Source organism: Epinephelus fuscoguttatus, linkage group LG5, assembly GCF_011397635.1.
Source record: "Epinephelus fuscoguttatus linkage group LG5, E.fuscoguttatus.final_Chr_v1".
Classification (NCBI taxonomy): Eukaryota; Metazoa; Chordata; class Actinopteri; order Perciformes; family Serranidae; genus Epinephelus; species Epinephelus fuscoguttatus.
Window position 1 is genome coordinate 29,794,568 of NC_064756.1, and position 19,177 is coordinate 29,813,744.

At 42.2% G+C, this 19,177-nt stretch overlaps 1 protein-coding gene across 2 annotated transcripts in view; it reads left to right on the top strand.

Annotated features, from left to right (window-relative positions):
• Positions 1–236: 236 nt before the first annotated feature.
• The window catches only part of nectin3a (nectin cell adhesion molecule 3a), a 35,338-nt gene continuing 16,397 nt past the window's right edge, over positions 237–19,177 (top strand). Inside the window, exons 1-2 of one of the 2 annotated variants that reach the window (XM_049575706.1) lie at positions 237–474; positions 18,141–18,491. In XM_049575706.1, the coding sequence (XP_049431663.1) occupies positions 387–474; positions 18,141–18,491 (439 nt within the window). In that variant the 5' untranslated portion in view covers positions 237–386. The remainder of the gene's footprint in view (positions 475–18,140; positions 18,492–19,177) is intronic. The other variant, XM_049575707.1, reaches the window with a different exon arrangement.

Genomic DNA, 19,177 nt, shown 5'->3' on the forward strand with positions numbered 1-19,177 from the left:
GTTTTTGACACTGGACGACAGAAACAATACTTTTTACAGGTACTGCTGTATGCAGCAATACCTCTACTACTCCAACTGATACCACCAAGTTACCACAACATATTCTGGCCCCACTTTATAACCCATTACATCTCAGAGGTGTCCAGTGTTCAAGCAGAACAATTCAAATCAAATGGGGATGATTAGGACCGTGCGTGCGTGCGTGCGTAGGCTACGTGTGTGTCTGTTTGTTGTCTGCAGAAGTGGTACAGCCCACGCGGATCGGTCGCTATGGAGAGAAGCTCCCCAGGAGCTCGAGCCAGCCAGTCAGCCACAGAGAGCAGGGACGAGCGAGGAGCGAGGAGGACGGATCACAGAGTGCCAGAGCGCACACACAGACGGGAATCATGGAGAAAAGATCAGCGCTCAGGAGGATTTTGCCACATAATGGACTGCGACTTTTAACAGCACTTCTCGTCTTTTACGGACTTACGTGTGAGTTAACAGTTTCTTTGTCATTTTGCCCGGGCTACTTTTGAGGCCACTGATAGAAGTTGCGGTGGAGCAGCTCGGAGTCTGTGGCGTCAGTCGCCGATTCAAAACGCCAAAACCGGCCAGTCCTCATTGTGTTGGAATGGGCTGTGTTGCGTTCAAAGCCTGCTAGCTTCATTTAAGCTAACGGTTCTTGTGTGGGGACAGTTATCCAGCATTACGTCGGTGGGAAAGTAAGTTAGCTGCTGGCGTTAGTTCAGTTAGCTAAACCTCGCTTGTCTTTCACATTTTAATACAACTTCGGTTCTTATTAACGTTAGTCAACTTATAAGTTACAATATAGAGGCACTGCTTATCATACACAAGCTATCTCAATTAGATTTCCATACCACATCACTCCAGTCGGGACAGGAGATAACTTTGCGCAGCACGGATTTTCTGGGAATTAATGTTATACACGCGTTTTCTAGCTAACGTTACTTCCAGTATGTCACATCATCATGACTTAGCTTGCATCACTCAGGGACTGTGAGAGGGAAATACCGGCTGGTTTCTCTTCCACTCACATAGAAACTCACTGAGGAACAGCATCGATTCGTGGGGCACCAAAATAGACACGAAATGGGAGCATTGTGGGTGTCACACATGGTGAGCAAAGAGGAGCTCCTTTGTGAAAAGTTTGCCAAGTGGTTGTCGTTGGACACAGATGGGGGGATAAACGTTATGTGATACAGGAGAGGAGAGGCTGACTGCTCTGCTTTGGGTGTGAGGGGTAGCAGGGGAAATGAAGACATATTTCAAGGGAGGCACTGCAGTCGCAGAGTCTCTGGAAGTATTGACCTGCAGTTGGGCTGCATGCCAGCCACAGCACCTTCCAGCCTTTAAACTGTCCCGGGTAGTGCAGCTGGAGAGCTTTGCTGTATCCCAGACCTGAGCTGGGATTACAATACATGACAGGGCTGCTAAGACAAAAGAAAGCACACACATTGATGGATACTAAGGTAAATAGTGTCCAGGAATGCACCATTCGTTTTTTCCTCCTGAATGCAAGGGCAATAAAAGCATCACAGGTATGCCATGGTAGCAAGTCCTAAAAATAAAGACCATGAAACCTTACATGCATTTTTAACAGTAATAAGTGACACAGTCCTAAGTATGACAAAATCATTTTAAAGCTGTCATCAGCTAAAAAAATGGGTTACTATTGTTAAAGATTAAGGAAAACAACAGATATCCACATTTGTATAGCTGGAACCAGAGAATTATTTGCCATTTTTCCCTTTAAAAACTATTCAAAACAATTATTTGATTGCTTAATTGTTGCCAGATATTTTTATGATTAGTGACGTATTGGATTGAGAACTAATCTGCAATTCTGACATGTCCAGACCAGTACTGGATTTTTTTAGGCTGATATAGATATCAATATTTGACAAGGTATTTCATAATGACAAAACATACAACAAACATTTTTGCTAAGCATCACTAAAATTAGTTTTTAAATGATTTGTGACTAATGCATGTACTGAGCCGTACATTTAAATAATTTACCAGCACTCATTTATGGACAAAGAGACACTGTTTCTAAATCACCTTAGACATATCTTTGGCATTTCTGTTCTGCAGTTTCTTGTTGTGTATCAGCAGAAACCGATATATGTCCGATAAGATAATTGAGGCTTATATATTGGCCCAGCAGATTCATCGGTCAAGCTCCAGTTTGTGTGTCTCTATGACTGCCACCATTGTCATCTCTGTCATGCGTACACACGCACACACTTGCAACACATACTTTTACAGAGTCCTCCTCTTCATACCATACTTTCTCCATCTTTTCCCACAAAATACTGGTTCATAAATCAACACAGGGAACTCATAAACAATGCACTGTTGCAGACTAAGCTGATTAGCCTGCAGACATGTGCTGCAGGTGCCATGTGTGTGCAGCTCTTCAGTCCGACCAGTCACCTCATCAGTCAGACTGGCTTATTATTAACAGAGGACACACCAGCCAGCGAAGGTTAGTTTTGGTGTCGTGTTTGGAAGAGAAACGTGTGAGGGTTTTCGACTCTCTAAAACATATGGTTGGAGCCCATGTGGCCCAGGCCTGCTGTTATGTGTATAGCAGAGCACAAGTGTGCGGGGGGACTTTGTGTCAGAAACCTTCCTTGACTGTGTCATATTCAGAGTCCCTTTAGTGTAGACGAGGTTGTGAGGAGGGGATTCATTCAAGGCGTGGCTACAGGCTGTGAGGTCTGTAATTGAAGACCGTAGTTTTGTGGTTTCTTCTCTTGGGGCCGCATGATTCATAATCTAAATAAATAATGTTGTAATGGAGCCACCGAAATTACAGACTCAAAACAGAAATAGATTTGAAAAAGTACTGCACTGACTGAGCAGATTTGTACCTCATAGTGCTTCTCTGGTTATTAATTGACAGCAAGATGTGGCCAAGAAAGAAGTTTTGTCATTAAAAATATAGCTAATTCACAACACTCCAGCTTTGTCAGCACATAGGCCATATCAGGTCAAAACATTTTTTGGAGCTTTTGTTTGGGTAAGTGGTTGGATAACTTAGTGTCATTGTCCGTCTGAGCATTACATTTGAGATGCAGATACGTGCCAACCTTCCTGGCTCCTCTGGGAAATCATATTACAAGTACAAAGTTTTCGCACACTCAGCAACCTTCTTTAAAAGTGAATTTAACTTGATTCACTTGATACTTTTACTCTTATCCCAGTCAGTGTTTTGATTGGTTAAGTTTAGGTAAAGTCAACCAACTTGTGGTCCACTGACTAAATATGCCCGCAGATGCCAACGTTTCACTGATGCCTGGTGTTAATTATCCACACTGGTTATTTGCTCTTGGAATTATATGCAAGAAAGGGCCTTAAAGTAAGTTTTAGCGTTTGGATTCACATTTGTGGGTCGCAGCTGTGGCATTCATCTGATCCTCTCATTTGATCTTAAATCTCAGCTGTGAAGCAGCAGACTGAAAACTCCTAATCACATTAAATGCATGCAGTGTTTTCTTTTTGAAGGAAGGCCATCAGCAGATGAGTGTGCTGCTTTATTGTGGGACATGGAGGCAGTGTGTGTGGGGATCAGGGAGCAGGCTGTGGTCACCCGCTTCTGTAGACTCCACCCGTTGCTTCCTCTTCCTCGACAGATGTGACTGACTGTCAGAGGCTTTGTATGGCAGGCTCCTCCCTGGTGGTCCATCACTTAATTCAGCGCTGTAACACCCAGTTTTAGATTATCCCGAGACTTGTCTGTACCCAGGATAAATTAAAAAGAGACCAATGTGACACTACAGTCAGTTGATGAGTACTTCGATCTACTGCTTTCACAAGTCCACGTAGGACTGCCTGCACGGATTCCTCTAATTGAAGATACTGTTTATTATACTATACTATACTATACTATACTATACTATACCCTTCCATTGAAAGTTCTCACGCAACACGTAAAAAAAAAACAAAAAAAAAAACCTTACCTCTTTGTTGCTTGCTTCTGAACATAAAGGTTTTACATATATTAGGCCTTCACGGTTTAAAAATTCTCAATACAAAGAGTCATAGTTGACCTCTTTGCAGTTTGAGGTGTCAACGGTCTAACAGACATCGCTGGCTAAGGACTTCAAGCCCCAGACACACCAAGCCTACGTCAAAGAACTGGCGGCAATAAAGGCCAACTGTTGTGTCACTTCACTTCTCCTGTTCCCTGGCCAAAAAGTTGCACTTGAACAAACTGCAAAGACTGCAGCCAATGGCCAACTAGCAGTTACACTCTGCGCCTGCATGAGAGGAAATAACTCTCCATACCAGCAGGTGTTGGTAGTCTGTATTCTTGGTTTAAAAAGGAAACAGAAAGATGGACAGGACGGATTCAAGCTGCTTGTTAGCCAGTTAGCACATTAACAGCGCAACCTGATACTGAAAGACTAGATGATATTTTCCATGTGCTAGCGAACAATAACAAACAGTTTGATTAGATCTTACACCATTTTGTTTGTTTTCTTTCCTCACTTCCGTTTTTTTCTTGTGCATTGGGCTGAACTGCCAAATCAGAGTGATTTCACTTACTGCAACACTGTTTCGACACAGTGAACTGGCTAAAAAATAGGTGACAAGGGCTGACAAGGGCCGACTAGTGCCAACGATGCGGGACACACCACAAAAACTAACACGGCAAACATTTACTGACGGCCCCCGTAGGCTTGGTGTGTCAAGGCCCTTATAGTACGCAGGCATTTTAAATATTATGCTAAGAGGGATATGGTTGGTGATGTTATACATTTTTCTAATTGTCAACAATCCCATGGGTCCCCTTTTCCTCCCATGGTAGGCGGCACAGTGGTGCAGTGGTTAGCATTGTCGTCTCACAGCAAGAGGGTTCCTGGTTTGAACCCAGGGTAGGGGAGCCCCTCTGTGCAGAGTTTGCATGTTCACCCAGTGTCAGCGTGGGTTTTCTCTGGGTACTCCGGCTTCCTCCAACAATCCAAAGACATTCTGGTGAGGTTAATTGGTGACTCTAAATTGGCTGTAGGTGTGAATGTGAGCGTGAATGGTTGTCTGTCTCAATGTGTCAGCCCTGTGATAGTCTGGTGACCTGTCCAGGGTGTACCCTGCCTCTCGCCCAGTGTTAGCTGGGATAGGCCCCAGCCCCCTCGCGACCCCCAACAACAGGATAAGCGGTTACAGAAAATGAGTGAATGAATGAACATCAGTGAGCCACACCACTGCACAGGGTCACAAGTGCCTAAATTACCATGAACATGGCCTCTGTAGGTTATTTTGAGTCAATCCCACGTACACAGTGCTGCACAAATACTAGCCAGCTAAACAAATGTGAGGTTAAGTAACCAACAATTGTACTGAACATTTAGTCCTGTCTGAGTAACATTTGATAAAAATACAGTGCCGAACTGTTTTAGGGAATGTCGTAGCTTCAATGAAACGTGATATTTGTGACCAAGCTTTTAAAGATTTGCATCTTCTGTAGGAATGAAGGGGCTTGGGGCTGAAGTTGGAAAGCATTGAGAGACAGACTTTGTTGAATCGGGTCTTTCCGTGAGATTCAGTGATAATGACACAAATATAGAATCACGCCAGCCTCAACCTTTAACCCAGCCGTCTGGTTTCCTGAGCCAGTCACAGTATTTAGGGTGGCATTCATTGTTTTGTATGTACTCGCTCTTTAGGCCAACATTGAGAGTTGCCAGTCATGAGGAACACAGTGCAGGGGTAATTAGCCATTCAAAATTGGGAGGAAAAGGGATAACATGCAAAAAATACACAGAAAATGCTATTATTAGGGATGCTATTTCCACTGTGTGTTAGCTACTATGTCTTGTCTACTGAATAAATCTTGTATAGACAGGAATTGACTGTTTTAATCACTGACTCAAAGGAAACTGCGCTGTAAAAATGGCTTCCAGATATTTCCATGGTTAATTACCTACTGTGAATGAACACAGGGAAACCTTTTTAAAACCGCTTTTTGCCTGCTGTTTTCAGGAGTCAGGGTTTTTCCGTGAGGTTAGGGTCACTCAGATACACTGTGGCTTCACAGTCCATGTTAAAGAGGTATACATGCAGGATGTGCACAGTCAGCAGTTGAATCCCCCAGGAGGGGAGCGCCGGGGTTATGGGAAACAGGTGTGGCTGGCTGCTTTTCACCGCTCACTCTTATTTGTTTCACTCATTCAGCTGTCAGGTGGTTATGATGTTTGGGATGAGCACACAGTCAGTTGTATACACTGACACACCCCCTACCACCCAAGTGGGAGATTATTAACACCCACCAGTCAAATACTGGTGGGTGCTGACTCTAGCAAGTAAGCTATCAGTAGTGTGGTCTTATTTGCTTGTACACAAGGAATGGTGATATACATTATACTGTAGTTAATGGAAGGAATCTCCTCTTTTTCCACTGACATTTTTGGCACATATGCAGCGTGGATCCCTCACTCACCTGCATCCCCCTACAAAGTTAATCTACTCTTCTCCATCTGTGTCTTATTTCTTACCAATAAACATTTATAATCCATGACACACACCTGAATGTAGCAGTGGAAACACAGAAAGTGTTGGACTTACTATCCCTGAATCACAGGTTCAAAACCACAAGTGAGCAGGAAATGTTTACTGCATGCATTATTTACAATAATGGACTTTCCGATGAGTGACCTTCCAAAACTGTTTCCTGTAGTTATGAGGGTACAGTGTTAATATTCCTTCGGTTCAGTCGGGAATACTTACATCATTTGAAGGAGACAAAATAAATCAGATGTGACACTGTTAGCGTTCTTACTTTTTCATAAGAACTGCAGTCCCAGTTTTCTAGGTTTCAGCAGCACCCATCCTCTGCCTTCATTGTGTGTAAGATAACATCAGACACCGAAACCGAGGGAAAGAAAGGCATGTCCCCTGACTTAGAGTTCCCTGATTTGGCTCGCTGAGCAGCCCTAGTCCTTGATGCAGATATATTGCAGTAATGGCTTCAACAGGATTTTGCACAACTGTATTCCTGCTGGTATTCAGCCAAATTATTCTGTATTCCCCTGCCATCCCTGCCCCACCTCCCTGTGTCCACGTTACCCCCTATACTTCAAATTCTTCTGCTTTAGTCGCTGATGCTCTCCTAATTTGCAGTAGACTATATGGCTGAATACATCCCCCTTGTTTAATTAAAGCTGTAGCAAATAGACTGCATGTTTGGTTTCTGTTTAGTATTGATAATGAAAGGTAGAAAACATGTCTTTTTCAACGGCTAAGCTACTCTGTCACACAAGGGAAGAGTCATAGATAACTGCTCAGTGCTGACATTATAGTTCAGTGTGGTTGCCATCTTTTGCCTCTACTTGGATTGCGAAAAGGATCATAACAAAACAAGTGGCCAGTTCTATTTGGAGCTTATAAACAATGTTGGAATATCAGATATTGCATGGATTGAATTACATTTTCAAGGGGAGTGCATCACAGTTAATACTCACTCTACTGAGCTGTTAGACTAACAATAAGTGGGATATTACAGCCTTTATGTACTCATAATATTTGTCTTTTACATCCAAGTGAGCTCCATATTATGGAAACACTATTTCAAACCAGACATGTAACGTGAGTCGCAGAAGAAATACACTGGGATGTTGTCTTACTGAGTTTTTTGGAATCTCTATGGACTTCACAGTGTGGGAGGGAGGGGTGTAGTACATTGCTAAGAGGGGTGTTGACAATATTCCCCTTCGATTGAAGTCTAGACCAAGTTGTACAGCATGTAGCCTGTGGTTGGCTCAATGCTTTACATGGTAATGTTGTCAAGTACATGTAGCTGTGTTTTTCTGTGAGGTCACTATAGATGCACTGTCATCAGCTGTGATTTTTCTTTAATCCCAAGTGACCTAGGCACCTAAATCTCCTTGTTCTCAATCTTCAAAGTGGGTGGTAAGAGTAAATCAAGAGTAGCGTTTTAATCTGTTGCAGAAACAGGGTGAGAGTATGTGCCGGGAAGAGTGGGTGTGCCGGGAAAATCAACTCCCTCCGACCAGGATAATGCTGCTGAAATGCCACATTGACCAGACTACTTACTGTTTTTATTGACCACCGGGTACACACAGTACAGAGGCAAATTTTTGTTGGACTGCTGTACTTCCTTCCTTGTTGTGATGCGGTGATTGCTGACATGCAATGGCGCTGATTGCTACACAAAGTCCAAAGCAGCTTCCTCTATCAGTGTTTTTCTAAACTGTACATTTGATATTTCTAGAGACTATATCGATGGATTACAACTAAAGTTAAATTAATTACTTAATTCATAAAAAAACGTGTAAGTAAAACAGCTTAGTAAACATAGGCTAGTTAAGGAAAAAAAAACCTTTGTTGTATACAAAAAGTCTCTCTACTAAATGTCTCTAGTGCTGCTAGTGTTTTTAGGTGCAAAATATGTGAGCAACATATTAACTGAGCTATTTAAATTATAGTTTTAAGGTCCAGTGTTTAGAATTTAGAGGGATATATTGTCAGAAATGGCATATAGTATAATAAGTATGTTTTCTTTAGTGAAATTAACTGAAAATAAGAATCATTGTGTTTTAGTTACCTTAAAATGATCATTCATATCTACACAGGGAGCGGGTCCTCACTCAAGGAGTCTGCCATGTTGCACTGCTATGTTATACAGTAGCCTAGAATAGACAATCCAAACACTGACTCTACAGAGGTTAATTTGCGTTTTTGCAGTGGCCACAGTAATTAGCAGCGCATCCACAACAAGACTGTCTGAATAACACTGATTTTTTTTTTTTATGTTAAACTGCTTTATTCAGTGTTTTATTCAGTTTAAATAATTGGGTCAGTTTGTTTTTGAGAGGAAGAAACCTCCACAGACAATTTGGCTCACGTTAAAAACCCTCTGAACGTCTATATCCTAAATTATCGAAAAGGTGAGCACACATTAGGAGGTGCTAGACTAGCAGCCCATCTCCAAACAGCGTTGGACAAACACTGAATTGTAACATGAAACTGCTCTATCCAGTGTTTTTACCGGTTTTAATCACCTGGTCCGTTTGTTTTGGGGAGGAAGAGAACTCTGTGGATTATTCAGCTCCCGGTTAAAACCTCCTGAACAATGAACACTGAAGAAATTCTAACCAGGAGAAGTTTGAGCTGGTTGCAGTCTGCAGTCCTCACCTCTAGATACCACTAAATCCCCTTAAATCCTACATACTGGACCTTTAAATAACAAATACGAACAAATAATGACTTCCTGTGCTTCTTTTTACTCTGTTGCTATGCAATGAATGGGCAGATACAGTTATGTGTTAAACATAGCAAATAATGCTTTATAATCTACAGACCCCATTACTAAAGGTTGTTTGCTTTTTGTCTGTCCTGCATCCTACTGGATACTGTTGTATTGCTCACTGTCTACCAATATTCTAGCTCCATCTCTGTTACACCAGTTTATACAGTATAACAAATCTCTGCACATTCCTTACATAATACCAGTCCAGTGTGTGCAGCCTCCATGTGACAGTCCCTAGATCCCTTGGAAAAAAAGTTGTTGGCAGAAGCAGGCATCATACAAGAAATCTAAAATTGGTCAATGATGGGAATCATTTTAAAGAAACAAGTCTAATTCCCTCTGGGTCTCTGTGGCATGTGGGAAACTATGTTTCCATTATGTTAGATTGGCCTAATGAAAGTACAGTAGCCCATTTAGACCCAGTGAAGGGCAGTGGAGTCTGTCATTAGTACAGAACCCATTCTCTCTTCTCTGCAAATCCCCACCCACCACCACCACTAACAACAAGTGCCTGATCTATTTCTCTCCTAATGAATGAAAATTGAGCTTGATTTTGTAATATTTTTTTAAAGGAGAGTGACATGTAGCTGCGGTAAAAACAGCACGTGTCTAAAAACAATGCATGATTCTTGCATAATAGGCCCTTCGGTCCATTTGTATGTCTCCATGATTCATTGCTGAGTTCACATATAAGCATTATAAAGAAGACTGCTATGGGTTAAAGGATATTTCATTTTAGCATAGTTGTGTGGTACATGTAGTTTGCGTCTTTGCAGTGGGGATGGGAGCCCACAGATGTAACTGCAGTGAGTCAAATGCCAGTTTTGCCGTTATAATGTCATTATTGTTTTTGGCAATAGGCCTACATAAGGCCAACATACAATTTATCTTTATTATGACAAAGACTAATATGGAGGGTTGGACCTCAAATTATCCTTGGTTGCCTGTCTATGCTGTCTTTGTTTGGTTCAGTGGTAGATTTTAGTGGATGCTGTGAATAATTTACTAAAATCAGTTAAACAGATACCAGGTCATCCATAAAACGCCACTTGTTCTTCAGTTGTCTATGCCTGGCTAATTGTTTTATGTAGTAAATGTCAAGCATCCATTCATGGCTGTCAGTTTCTGAGACAAGATAAAGGTTTTGTTGAGAACACTCAGCTATCTAAAAGAGGACAGGAGCAGTAAGGATGTACTTGATGAGCAAGCAGACCCTGACACAAACAACATTTCTACCCCAGTGCAATTTTCAGCACTGCTGTGGTGTGATGGCGAGTGTAGTGCAGTCTCTATTAGCATTAATGTGTCAGGGATGTCATACACTTTTGCTCTCACTGAGAAAGACTTCCATTGTAGCTTCTCTCCCTAAAAAGACAGCCTCTGAAATTAAGTTACTTTGTCACACAGCAGCTTGAAGAATGTCTTGCCTTGCTTTGTGTGACCATCTGTGACTTTTTCCAATTGTCTTAGCTGTTACAAAAAGTCACATTTTGTCGTGCATTTTCTACTTGCATGGAAAGAAGTAACACTGCTGCCCATCTCTGGGTCCATAGCTCTGTGTTCACATACTGAAATGCCTCAAACCCCCACAACAAACAATAACAAATCCCACACAATAAGGCAGGATGCTGTAGGAGTGTTTGTGTTGCCGTGATACACAGTGGCAGACATTGTCCTTCATGAGTTCTACAGCATAGCTGTAGTCGACTCTGATGAGAGGTTGTAACCTATCCTGACACTCTGTATGTCAACACTATTGATCTTTTTCTTTTAAGCATGGATCTTTAATCAAATGTGACCTGGATGAGAAGGACACAGAAGTCCACATTGCTGGGGGGGGCAATGAGAAAGGGGTTTTGAAGAGGACAGTGACATGTGAAAGAGGCCCGGCGCCCACCCTCTTTTTAAAGGCCTGTCAGCCTGTGTTTGTCTCCGCCATGAATTAGCCCACTGAAAAAGCCTCACACCCTCACAGGATACAATGCTAGGAAGGAAGGGGGTAGATTAGAGCTGGTGTTGGGACTAATGTTTTCTTCACACTGCACAAATATTTCTTACGATAAAGACATGCTATAAAACAGGCAATACACCACTTGGCCTATCCTGTCTCTGATTGAGACTGAGTTATATGCCTCACAAAGTAAAGCAAAGGTCTGGGGGCCTGTGTTAGGTATATAGGCATTGTCTGTTTGTTTTTTTTTTTTCCTGGTCGCGTCTATAGAGAGCAACAATACCAAACAAATGGCTCCACTTCGCCTACTGACTTCTTTGAGTTTCCAGTATTTAAAGGCGCAGACGGCTCTCAGGAAATGCAGGCCACAGTGCAAGATTTATTGCTAAAATCACCAATGCTAATGCAAACTCCTAACTGTTACAACTTTTGTTCATTTCCACAAATGTCCACTTTGATGGCTTGGATCAGGTCAGGAACCGTTGCTGTTGTGGTCATAAACCCACTGAGACATAAGTGAGTAATTGTTTTACCAATTCATCTAATAGTTATATATTAATCCATATTCTAAAATTGTTTTGTCTGAGGTTGGCAGAGTTTGGCACTGTCGTTTTCAAATGCAGATTAATGAACATTTTTAAATCCGACCTTGAGAATCAGATTGAAGTTTAATAGTCAGCTAATGTTTCCATTGGCCTAAACTAGACTAAGGGACTTTAGTGCCTTGAATGAGTATGAATTACTGCACTCATTAAACAGTAATGAAACACTGCCCTTCAGCCTGCATTCACCTCCTACACACACTTGAAAATGACTGAAGCAGGAAAGAGAGGCAGGACTAGGTTAGGTTTGGCGTACCCCAGGTTGCTTGCTAACAGAGAATGATAGAGGTAGCTGACCCAGGCTAACCTTCCACAGGTTGTAACACATCTTAAAATGAACAGAAATGTCTTTGTATATAATTACTCTTTTAATTGTGGTACTACTTTGACTTATTTTCTCAGATTTTTGCTAGTGATGCACCGATATCAATGTTGAAAATAACAATTTGGCTGATAGGTAATACCAGTGGGTTTTTGTGTGTGTGTGTGTGTGTGTGTGTGTGTGTGTGTGTGTGTGTTTTTGTTGTTGTTTATTCTGTTTTTGTTGCTTGTTACTCCCTCTTTTGTGCCAGGAAGGCAAAGAGATCTTTATTACAAAAGATATACAACTGTTTAAAAGTCATACAGCCCATCATTACATCACCTTTGAATGAGCACAAATTCAGTCATACAAGTTAATGAAACAACCTTAATATAACCTTCTTTCATGGAAAAACATCTTTTTTAAAAACGTCCATAAAGCCTTTTTGCTTCATATAATATATAATATTTCCCTCCCTATTATCTATCACTGTGAATCATAGACAAATTCTCCTTCAAACGACTGTATTTACTCAAGTTTCTTGCCTGGATAGAGCTTAAATGCATCATAATGTATCTCCATGCAGCCTCGATAAACTTTAAGTCCCAGCTACTGACTGCAAACAGCTAACGCTCACTAGCTCTCCTCCTCTCTATAGCCCATTTTAGATAGGAATTGTGCAAATTTGCAGGAAAGACCAATCAGTCTTTTTTCAGCATTGGCAGTATAAAAGCAAAATCGGGGAGTGCGGCAAAATGCTGCCTGCCTACTTTTGTTTATACAGAATGCACCTTTTTCGGAGCAATGGGGGGCGTGAGCAAGTAACAAAACGTGTAGCTCAGCATGTGACGTAAATAGTGACGGGGGAGGGAAGCTACGGCTAGTCAGTCCTTCAGCGATTCTCTCGTAAATCGGCCAGTTCTTCACTGTCCCGTCATCTGACGGTTAATGGCCTCTTTGTTTGTGAGGGCACGCAATTCCTTGTCCCCTCAGTTGCTCTTCTTTACTGTAGTGTCTGTCAGGTTTGCGATTCCCTCTTGCTACTAGTACTAGCTGCTCGCTAATTCTTGCTATCAGCTGTTTCCTGTTTATCCACCGCCAGTGGGTCATATGTGCGGCGTCATCAACAGCTCCTCCCACAAGTCTTCAACAGTCCCCCCCGTTGCGGAAGGCCGCCTCATTCTGTGTGGGTTCCGCCAATATGACTACCCTACGAGGTGGAAAATTGGGCAACTCGGATCAACTCGCCAATCTGGCTCTGTGTGTCTAAACGCTCGCAGCGTGCCGGCAAAACAGCCCAACATTCGCGGAAAATCTGGCAGTATAAAAGGGGCTTATGTGTTAGGTCTCAGTAGTCAGCGATCTGTCCAGGGTGTACACCGCCTATTCCCTACTGTCAGCTGGGATAGGCTCCAGCCCCCTGCGACCCCTAACATGATAAGAGGTTACAGAAAATGAATGAATGAATGTAGTATCATCATGGAAAAAATAGGGTGCATCTCTTTAAGCGCTGATCGTGAGTTTACTGCATCCTTTCCTACTGAAGGCGTCCCATGGATAACCCCTGTTCATCCCAAACATGTTTTCTATTATCCCCTGGAGGACGGGACACCATTAGTCTTGAGCCCTGCTTTTTAGCCTGCTCAAAACTGATGTGACACAACAAATAAAACATCGGCCATTGTCATCAGTGAATGTCATCTTATTTGCCGATAGGCCAATGGCAGTCAACAAGGCCAATATCAGCCAATGCTGCAGCATTTCACTATGAGAACATATATGATTTAAACAATGGATATGATGGCTGAAGATGGAAAAAAGAAAAGTCTCTGAAAGAAACTTGAATTACTTTTTAAGTGGATGTTACTCTGTCATCAAAAACCCATGACCTGAATACTGCTGAAGTCAGATAGCAGGGATCCCACAATTATAAATGCAGACTCTATAAAGTCCGCACATTTCTGCCGTCCTGTCTTCACAGTGCATAGTATACATGTGTTTCAGTACTTCTGACTCGGTGGTCTGGATCACTCTGTCAAACTGTCATTTATTACCATCAGCTTGTAAAAATGATTGATCCAGCCTTGTTATGTCCTTACATAGTTCTCTCTGTTGTTAACGTCTTTTCTTCTGTCCATCTCACTTCTGTACTCCCTCACAATAACTGCCCTATTTCTTGCTTTGTGTCCTTATTCATCCTCCCCTCACTGTATTCATGTCTGAATGCTGAGCAGTCAGAGTTTCCTCTAGCTTTAGTCCTAAACCACACTCCCTACTGCACAGATCTCATGTCTGCATTCTTCTCCTGTGAGGTCTTCAGATCAGTCCCTCATGAGTGCTGTTTGACATGATAATCTATGCACACAGTTTTGTCTACATGAACATGACATATTGTCTATTTTGTTGCTGCGTGTGAATGTTTCTGCCCTTGGACCCGTCCCGTCTCACACAGGTCTGACATGCACTGCAGGCCTCATTGCGAGGATCTTTAGCCAGGAGACAGCTTCCTCCTTTGGGGAGGTCAGGGCCGAAGCTAGGTCAGGTCTGGGTAGGTGGAGATCTTGGCGCATCAAGTGGCCGACGTGGAATGTTTGAGCCGGTTGCCAGGCAAAGAGGAAGGTTTTGATTTACCATTGCGTCTTGCGAGCAGCTTGTCGCAATTAGTGATGTCAGGAGGGAAAGAAACAAATATGAAGCATTTCTTCAAAGGGCAAGCATATCCTTCCCATGAGTTCATTCTTTCCTTGGGTTTCTCAGGGAAAAAGGGGGCAAAAGTGCAGCCTATTTCTCTACGGTCAAATTAGGTTTTGCAGGCCTGGGTTCTTCCTGTTCTCAGCAGGGTGTCACATTTTGAGATGACTAAATGGGTTGCAATGTATCCAAACAGTGACACGGCATAAAGATGGTCACGGAAATATAGGTTTTCATGTTTATCCTATTAAAGTTCTGAACCGTATCTGTTTACTGGATAAGATGGATAACCTGTAATGAAACTAGTGACACTCCTGTGCTGTGCCTCTGCTTTGTAGCAGTACACCTATTTCCTTGATGAAACAGCATGACAGCTTTGTTTAACGCACTGCTTACATTTCATTTGCCTGCAGTATTTTAGATAATATTTCACGGAGCTCTAGTTTGTGAGCTCTGGCTGTGTTCTTCATGGTCTCAGCTAGCAGTGCCAAGTTTCCCCACTCTCCTCCTGGCTGTAGGTATCCCATGCAGAGGCCATCTGTCTCTCCTCCCATAATGGTGAGGGTGGAGTCCTCTTTAAGCACTTCCCCCCTTTCTCTCCCTCCTTTCCTACTTACTCCCAAATGCTTACTGTAAAACAAACAGAACATAGCATGGATGGAGTCTAGTTTCTTTGTATGCTTTGACAGGCCTGAAAGCTGACTCTCAGAGATCGAGAAACTACGAACGGTAGCAGTTGGGGTGTCGTGTCAGGTAGCTGCAGTATGTAGAGCATGTTAGGGAGAAGGCTGGACTGAGACACGTGTCTGCATGCATCAATGCAATGTCACGCATGCCAAGCATGTTAGTTTACCACTCCAGGGGTGGGGGTTATCAGCATGACTTGTGTATTCTTAAAACAGTTATCGATATCTCTTTGCAAATGTTAATCTCACAGTCACACTTTTATCATGGCAGTATAATTTTATTATATTTTTCCAAGCAAAAAAAAAGAGTTGCACTTGTAAGGTGACAACAAACAGCTGTTGTGTCAGCTCAGATGACCATGGAGTGCAGAATGTAAAACCCACATGGCTCTGACCCTGATTCTCCCTCACACCAGTGCACCCAGAGGACTCCGGCAGACGCAATGCAAACACAGGGTAGCACATGCACTGCAAAGCACATTATGGCAATGTGGGCTTTTTTTAGACCAGGTCATGATGCAAGGGTGGGAAAAAGATGTAAATGGATGCCAAAATTATAGTGGAGAAATGGAATAATAGTCCAAAGTGACTTTCCCAAGTGTCTTTTCAAGTGAATGACAAATAAGGCAGGCTCAGTGAAATACATTAGTTTAATAAGAGCCTAAATATGGTGCAGAGCTATGCTACACTGGGAGCCCTACATTGATTGGGTCATGGACCCCCATGTGATCAGATTTTGCTTCAGGGAGCTCCATCTGAAAAGATTTTTGTTGTTAGATATGATTAAGCACGGAATTCTATAGCTGTCAACTACAGTTGAGAAGATAACTGTAGAGGAGGTGAAACCTATAATCAGATTAGTCACTCGTATGACTCTTACTCACGTTGGCCTCACTTCTACAGTGCATTAAATAATAAACATAAACTATTCCTCATTTTTCTGGGGACCCCCTGGAACTCCCTTAAGGAACCCTGGGGGTCCCCGGACCCCTAGTTGAGAACCACTGGTGTACACAGTAAGGCAAGAAACACATGGAAAATATTTTGGAAATGTGGGTCAGCAGAGGAAAAAAAACAAACAGGAAAGCCCAAGTGTTATAGCACAACATGAAACTTCACAACACAATGCAACATACATTTAGGGCTCAGCAGCCATTCAAACAAAATGCCTGACTCTTACACACATGGGAAGAGATACACATTTGGAGAGAGAAACTGTGTGTGTGTGTGTGTGTGTGTGTGTGTGTGTGTGTGTGTGTGTGTGTGTGTGTGTGTAATCACTAAAATTACAGGGGACGTAATGGAGCACGGGGAGCCTGAGCCTCCTTTGGCTATATTCCTCACAAACCAAGATAGCATTGCTGTGGCTTACCGCTCACATTCATGCCAAAGACTCAAAATACCAGCCAGTGGACCACTTTTATAAGCTTTACTCCATACACATCCGAGACTACGTACAAAGTGGAAATTTATGGCTCCCAAATATAACTTACTCCGACTGCAACCGTGTCAAGCAAACTGAGGGGTACTGTTTGAATAGTATGAATGAAATCACGTTTTTACGTTTTATCTACAAAACAAATATTTCCACAAAGGTTTACTGTAGATCTGCTCTGTAATTCACTTTTGAATTTATATAGCCTCTTAAACGTTGAAGCAGTGTTTCTATCGATGACTTTGTGTCATTATGCTCACAAAAAATGGAGCCTTGGATGGATTTTTTCCCCCCATTCAGGGCTGTAGCTATAACCTGTAATTTAGGATTTATTTCAGGTTAGGTTTGCAAGATATAGCATTCATTCCCACTGAGTTGGTTGTTTTGTTTGTTGGTTTTTTTGCTACTTCCAGAAGCACGTCTATCAACTGTGACATGGAGATTATTGTCCGTACAGCTTGCATATCACGACACCGAATTAATCTCTCCAATGCTGATTTCTCAAAAATAAAGATTCAGGCATTTGTTATTATCACATGCTCATCTTGTCTTGACTTTCTTTTAGAAATTACACCGTTAAGTGAATGTTCAAGAACAAGTTTTCATGTTGCATTAGTTTACAATAACTTTAATTTAAAAAGAAAAATCCTGCGGTGGGCTTCATGTCAAATTAAGGGCCTCGTAAAAAGAGGGCATAGACTATAAAATTGCTCCTTTTGTTTCATCTCCTTCCAGTGAATTTTTTTTTTCTTTCCTGTTTTAAAGGTGCTCTGATGATTAGCAAGAGGGACAGTCTGAGTGTCCTGCGGTGAAAGTGTGTTGCTTATTAAGAGGCAAAGCATAGCACTCAGAATAATCCAGATGAAGTCTGGTCTGTGTTTTTTTTTTTAACACCAAGAAAGTCTGTCGATGATGAGTGAAGGGAGTGAATGTGTAATGATAGCGTGTAGAAAGCTAATCAAGACTGTAATTTTAATCTGGGCCTTATTGCTGGCACATCCCATCTACTGTACTTTCTAGAGCTGAATTCACAGACAGTTTTCTTCCACTGTTAGATACCAGAGAACAAAAACTATACTCTCACAATCCAGTGAAGTGAAAGTGTCATGAGAAATGTATTTTTACAATTTAATTAAAGCTGCAGCGATGATGTGTTGCTTGTGTCTCTGAATCGTATCTCTCTTCTTTGTCTCTCAGCAGGTGTAAGCAGTAACCAGGTGGTTGTTCCTGAGAAAGTGAACGCAGTGCTGGGGAAGAACATCACACTGAGCTGCAGGATAGAGATGGGCTCCAATCTCAATCTCACACAGAGCTCCTGGGAACGTCGCCTTCCTTCAGGCACCATTACCTTGGCAGTGTTCAACCCCGAGTTTGGAACCTCCATTTCTCAAGACTACATTAAGCGCGTCTCGTTTGTTTCCCCCTCTATACGGGACGCCACCATCACCATCGAAGGAGCTAGCTTTGCAGATATCGGGTCCTACACTTGCAAAGTTGCAACGTTTCCTCTGGGCAACACACAAGCATCAACCTATGTTAATGTACTAGGTAAAGTAGAGCTCTCTCTTTTCCTTTCTCATTGTACTTAGTGCTTCTTCACACTGTTCTATAATCTCACTTTTAAAGCAGGACGTCATTGGTGGTGATTAAGCAAAGCTTCGGTGACCACAAAGTTGTTTGCCCTGGAGGAACAAACTACTCCCTGAAGCTACCTAGCTTTTTAAATTACAACCTGGAGTGTGGACAGAGGATATTTAAATTTAAATCCCTACAGGAATCTGCAGTGCAGTGTCACTCACTGTGGAAAAACCTGCTATGTCAGGTTTAAATTAATCTCTCCATAAGGTCCTCCACAAGGCTACTTACATACAAATCATAAAGCATACATATTAATACTTGTGAGGAATATAGAGACTCCCTTCTGATGTAGCAACCATGTAAACAGCGTGCAGAAAGTCAAAACAGTCCCAACTTGATGCAACTAGTTGCATGCAACAACAAGTTAATTGCAGGGTGTGATGCAGAGTAACTCTCATGACATTCACTTGCATTTAACCGCGCTACATGAAAAAGTTTCGAGTGTAGCACTGGTCGAGACGACAATGTGCAGCCATTTCCCTTGAGGCAGTGAGGATTGTTGTTAGTTGTCTTCACCATTTGTCACTAATTATGAAATCATACCTCAGGCTGAGTAACTGGCATTTGTGACGTTCTCACAGGCATCGAGGAAGCAG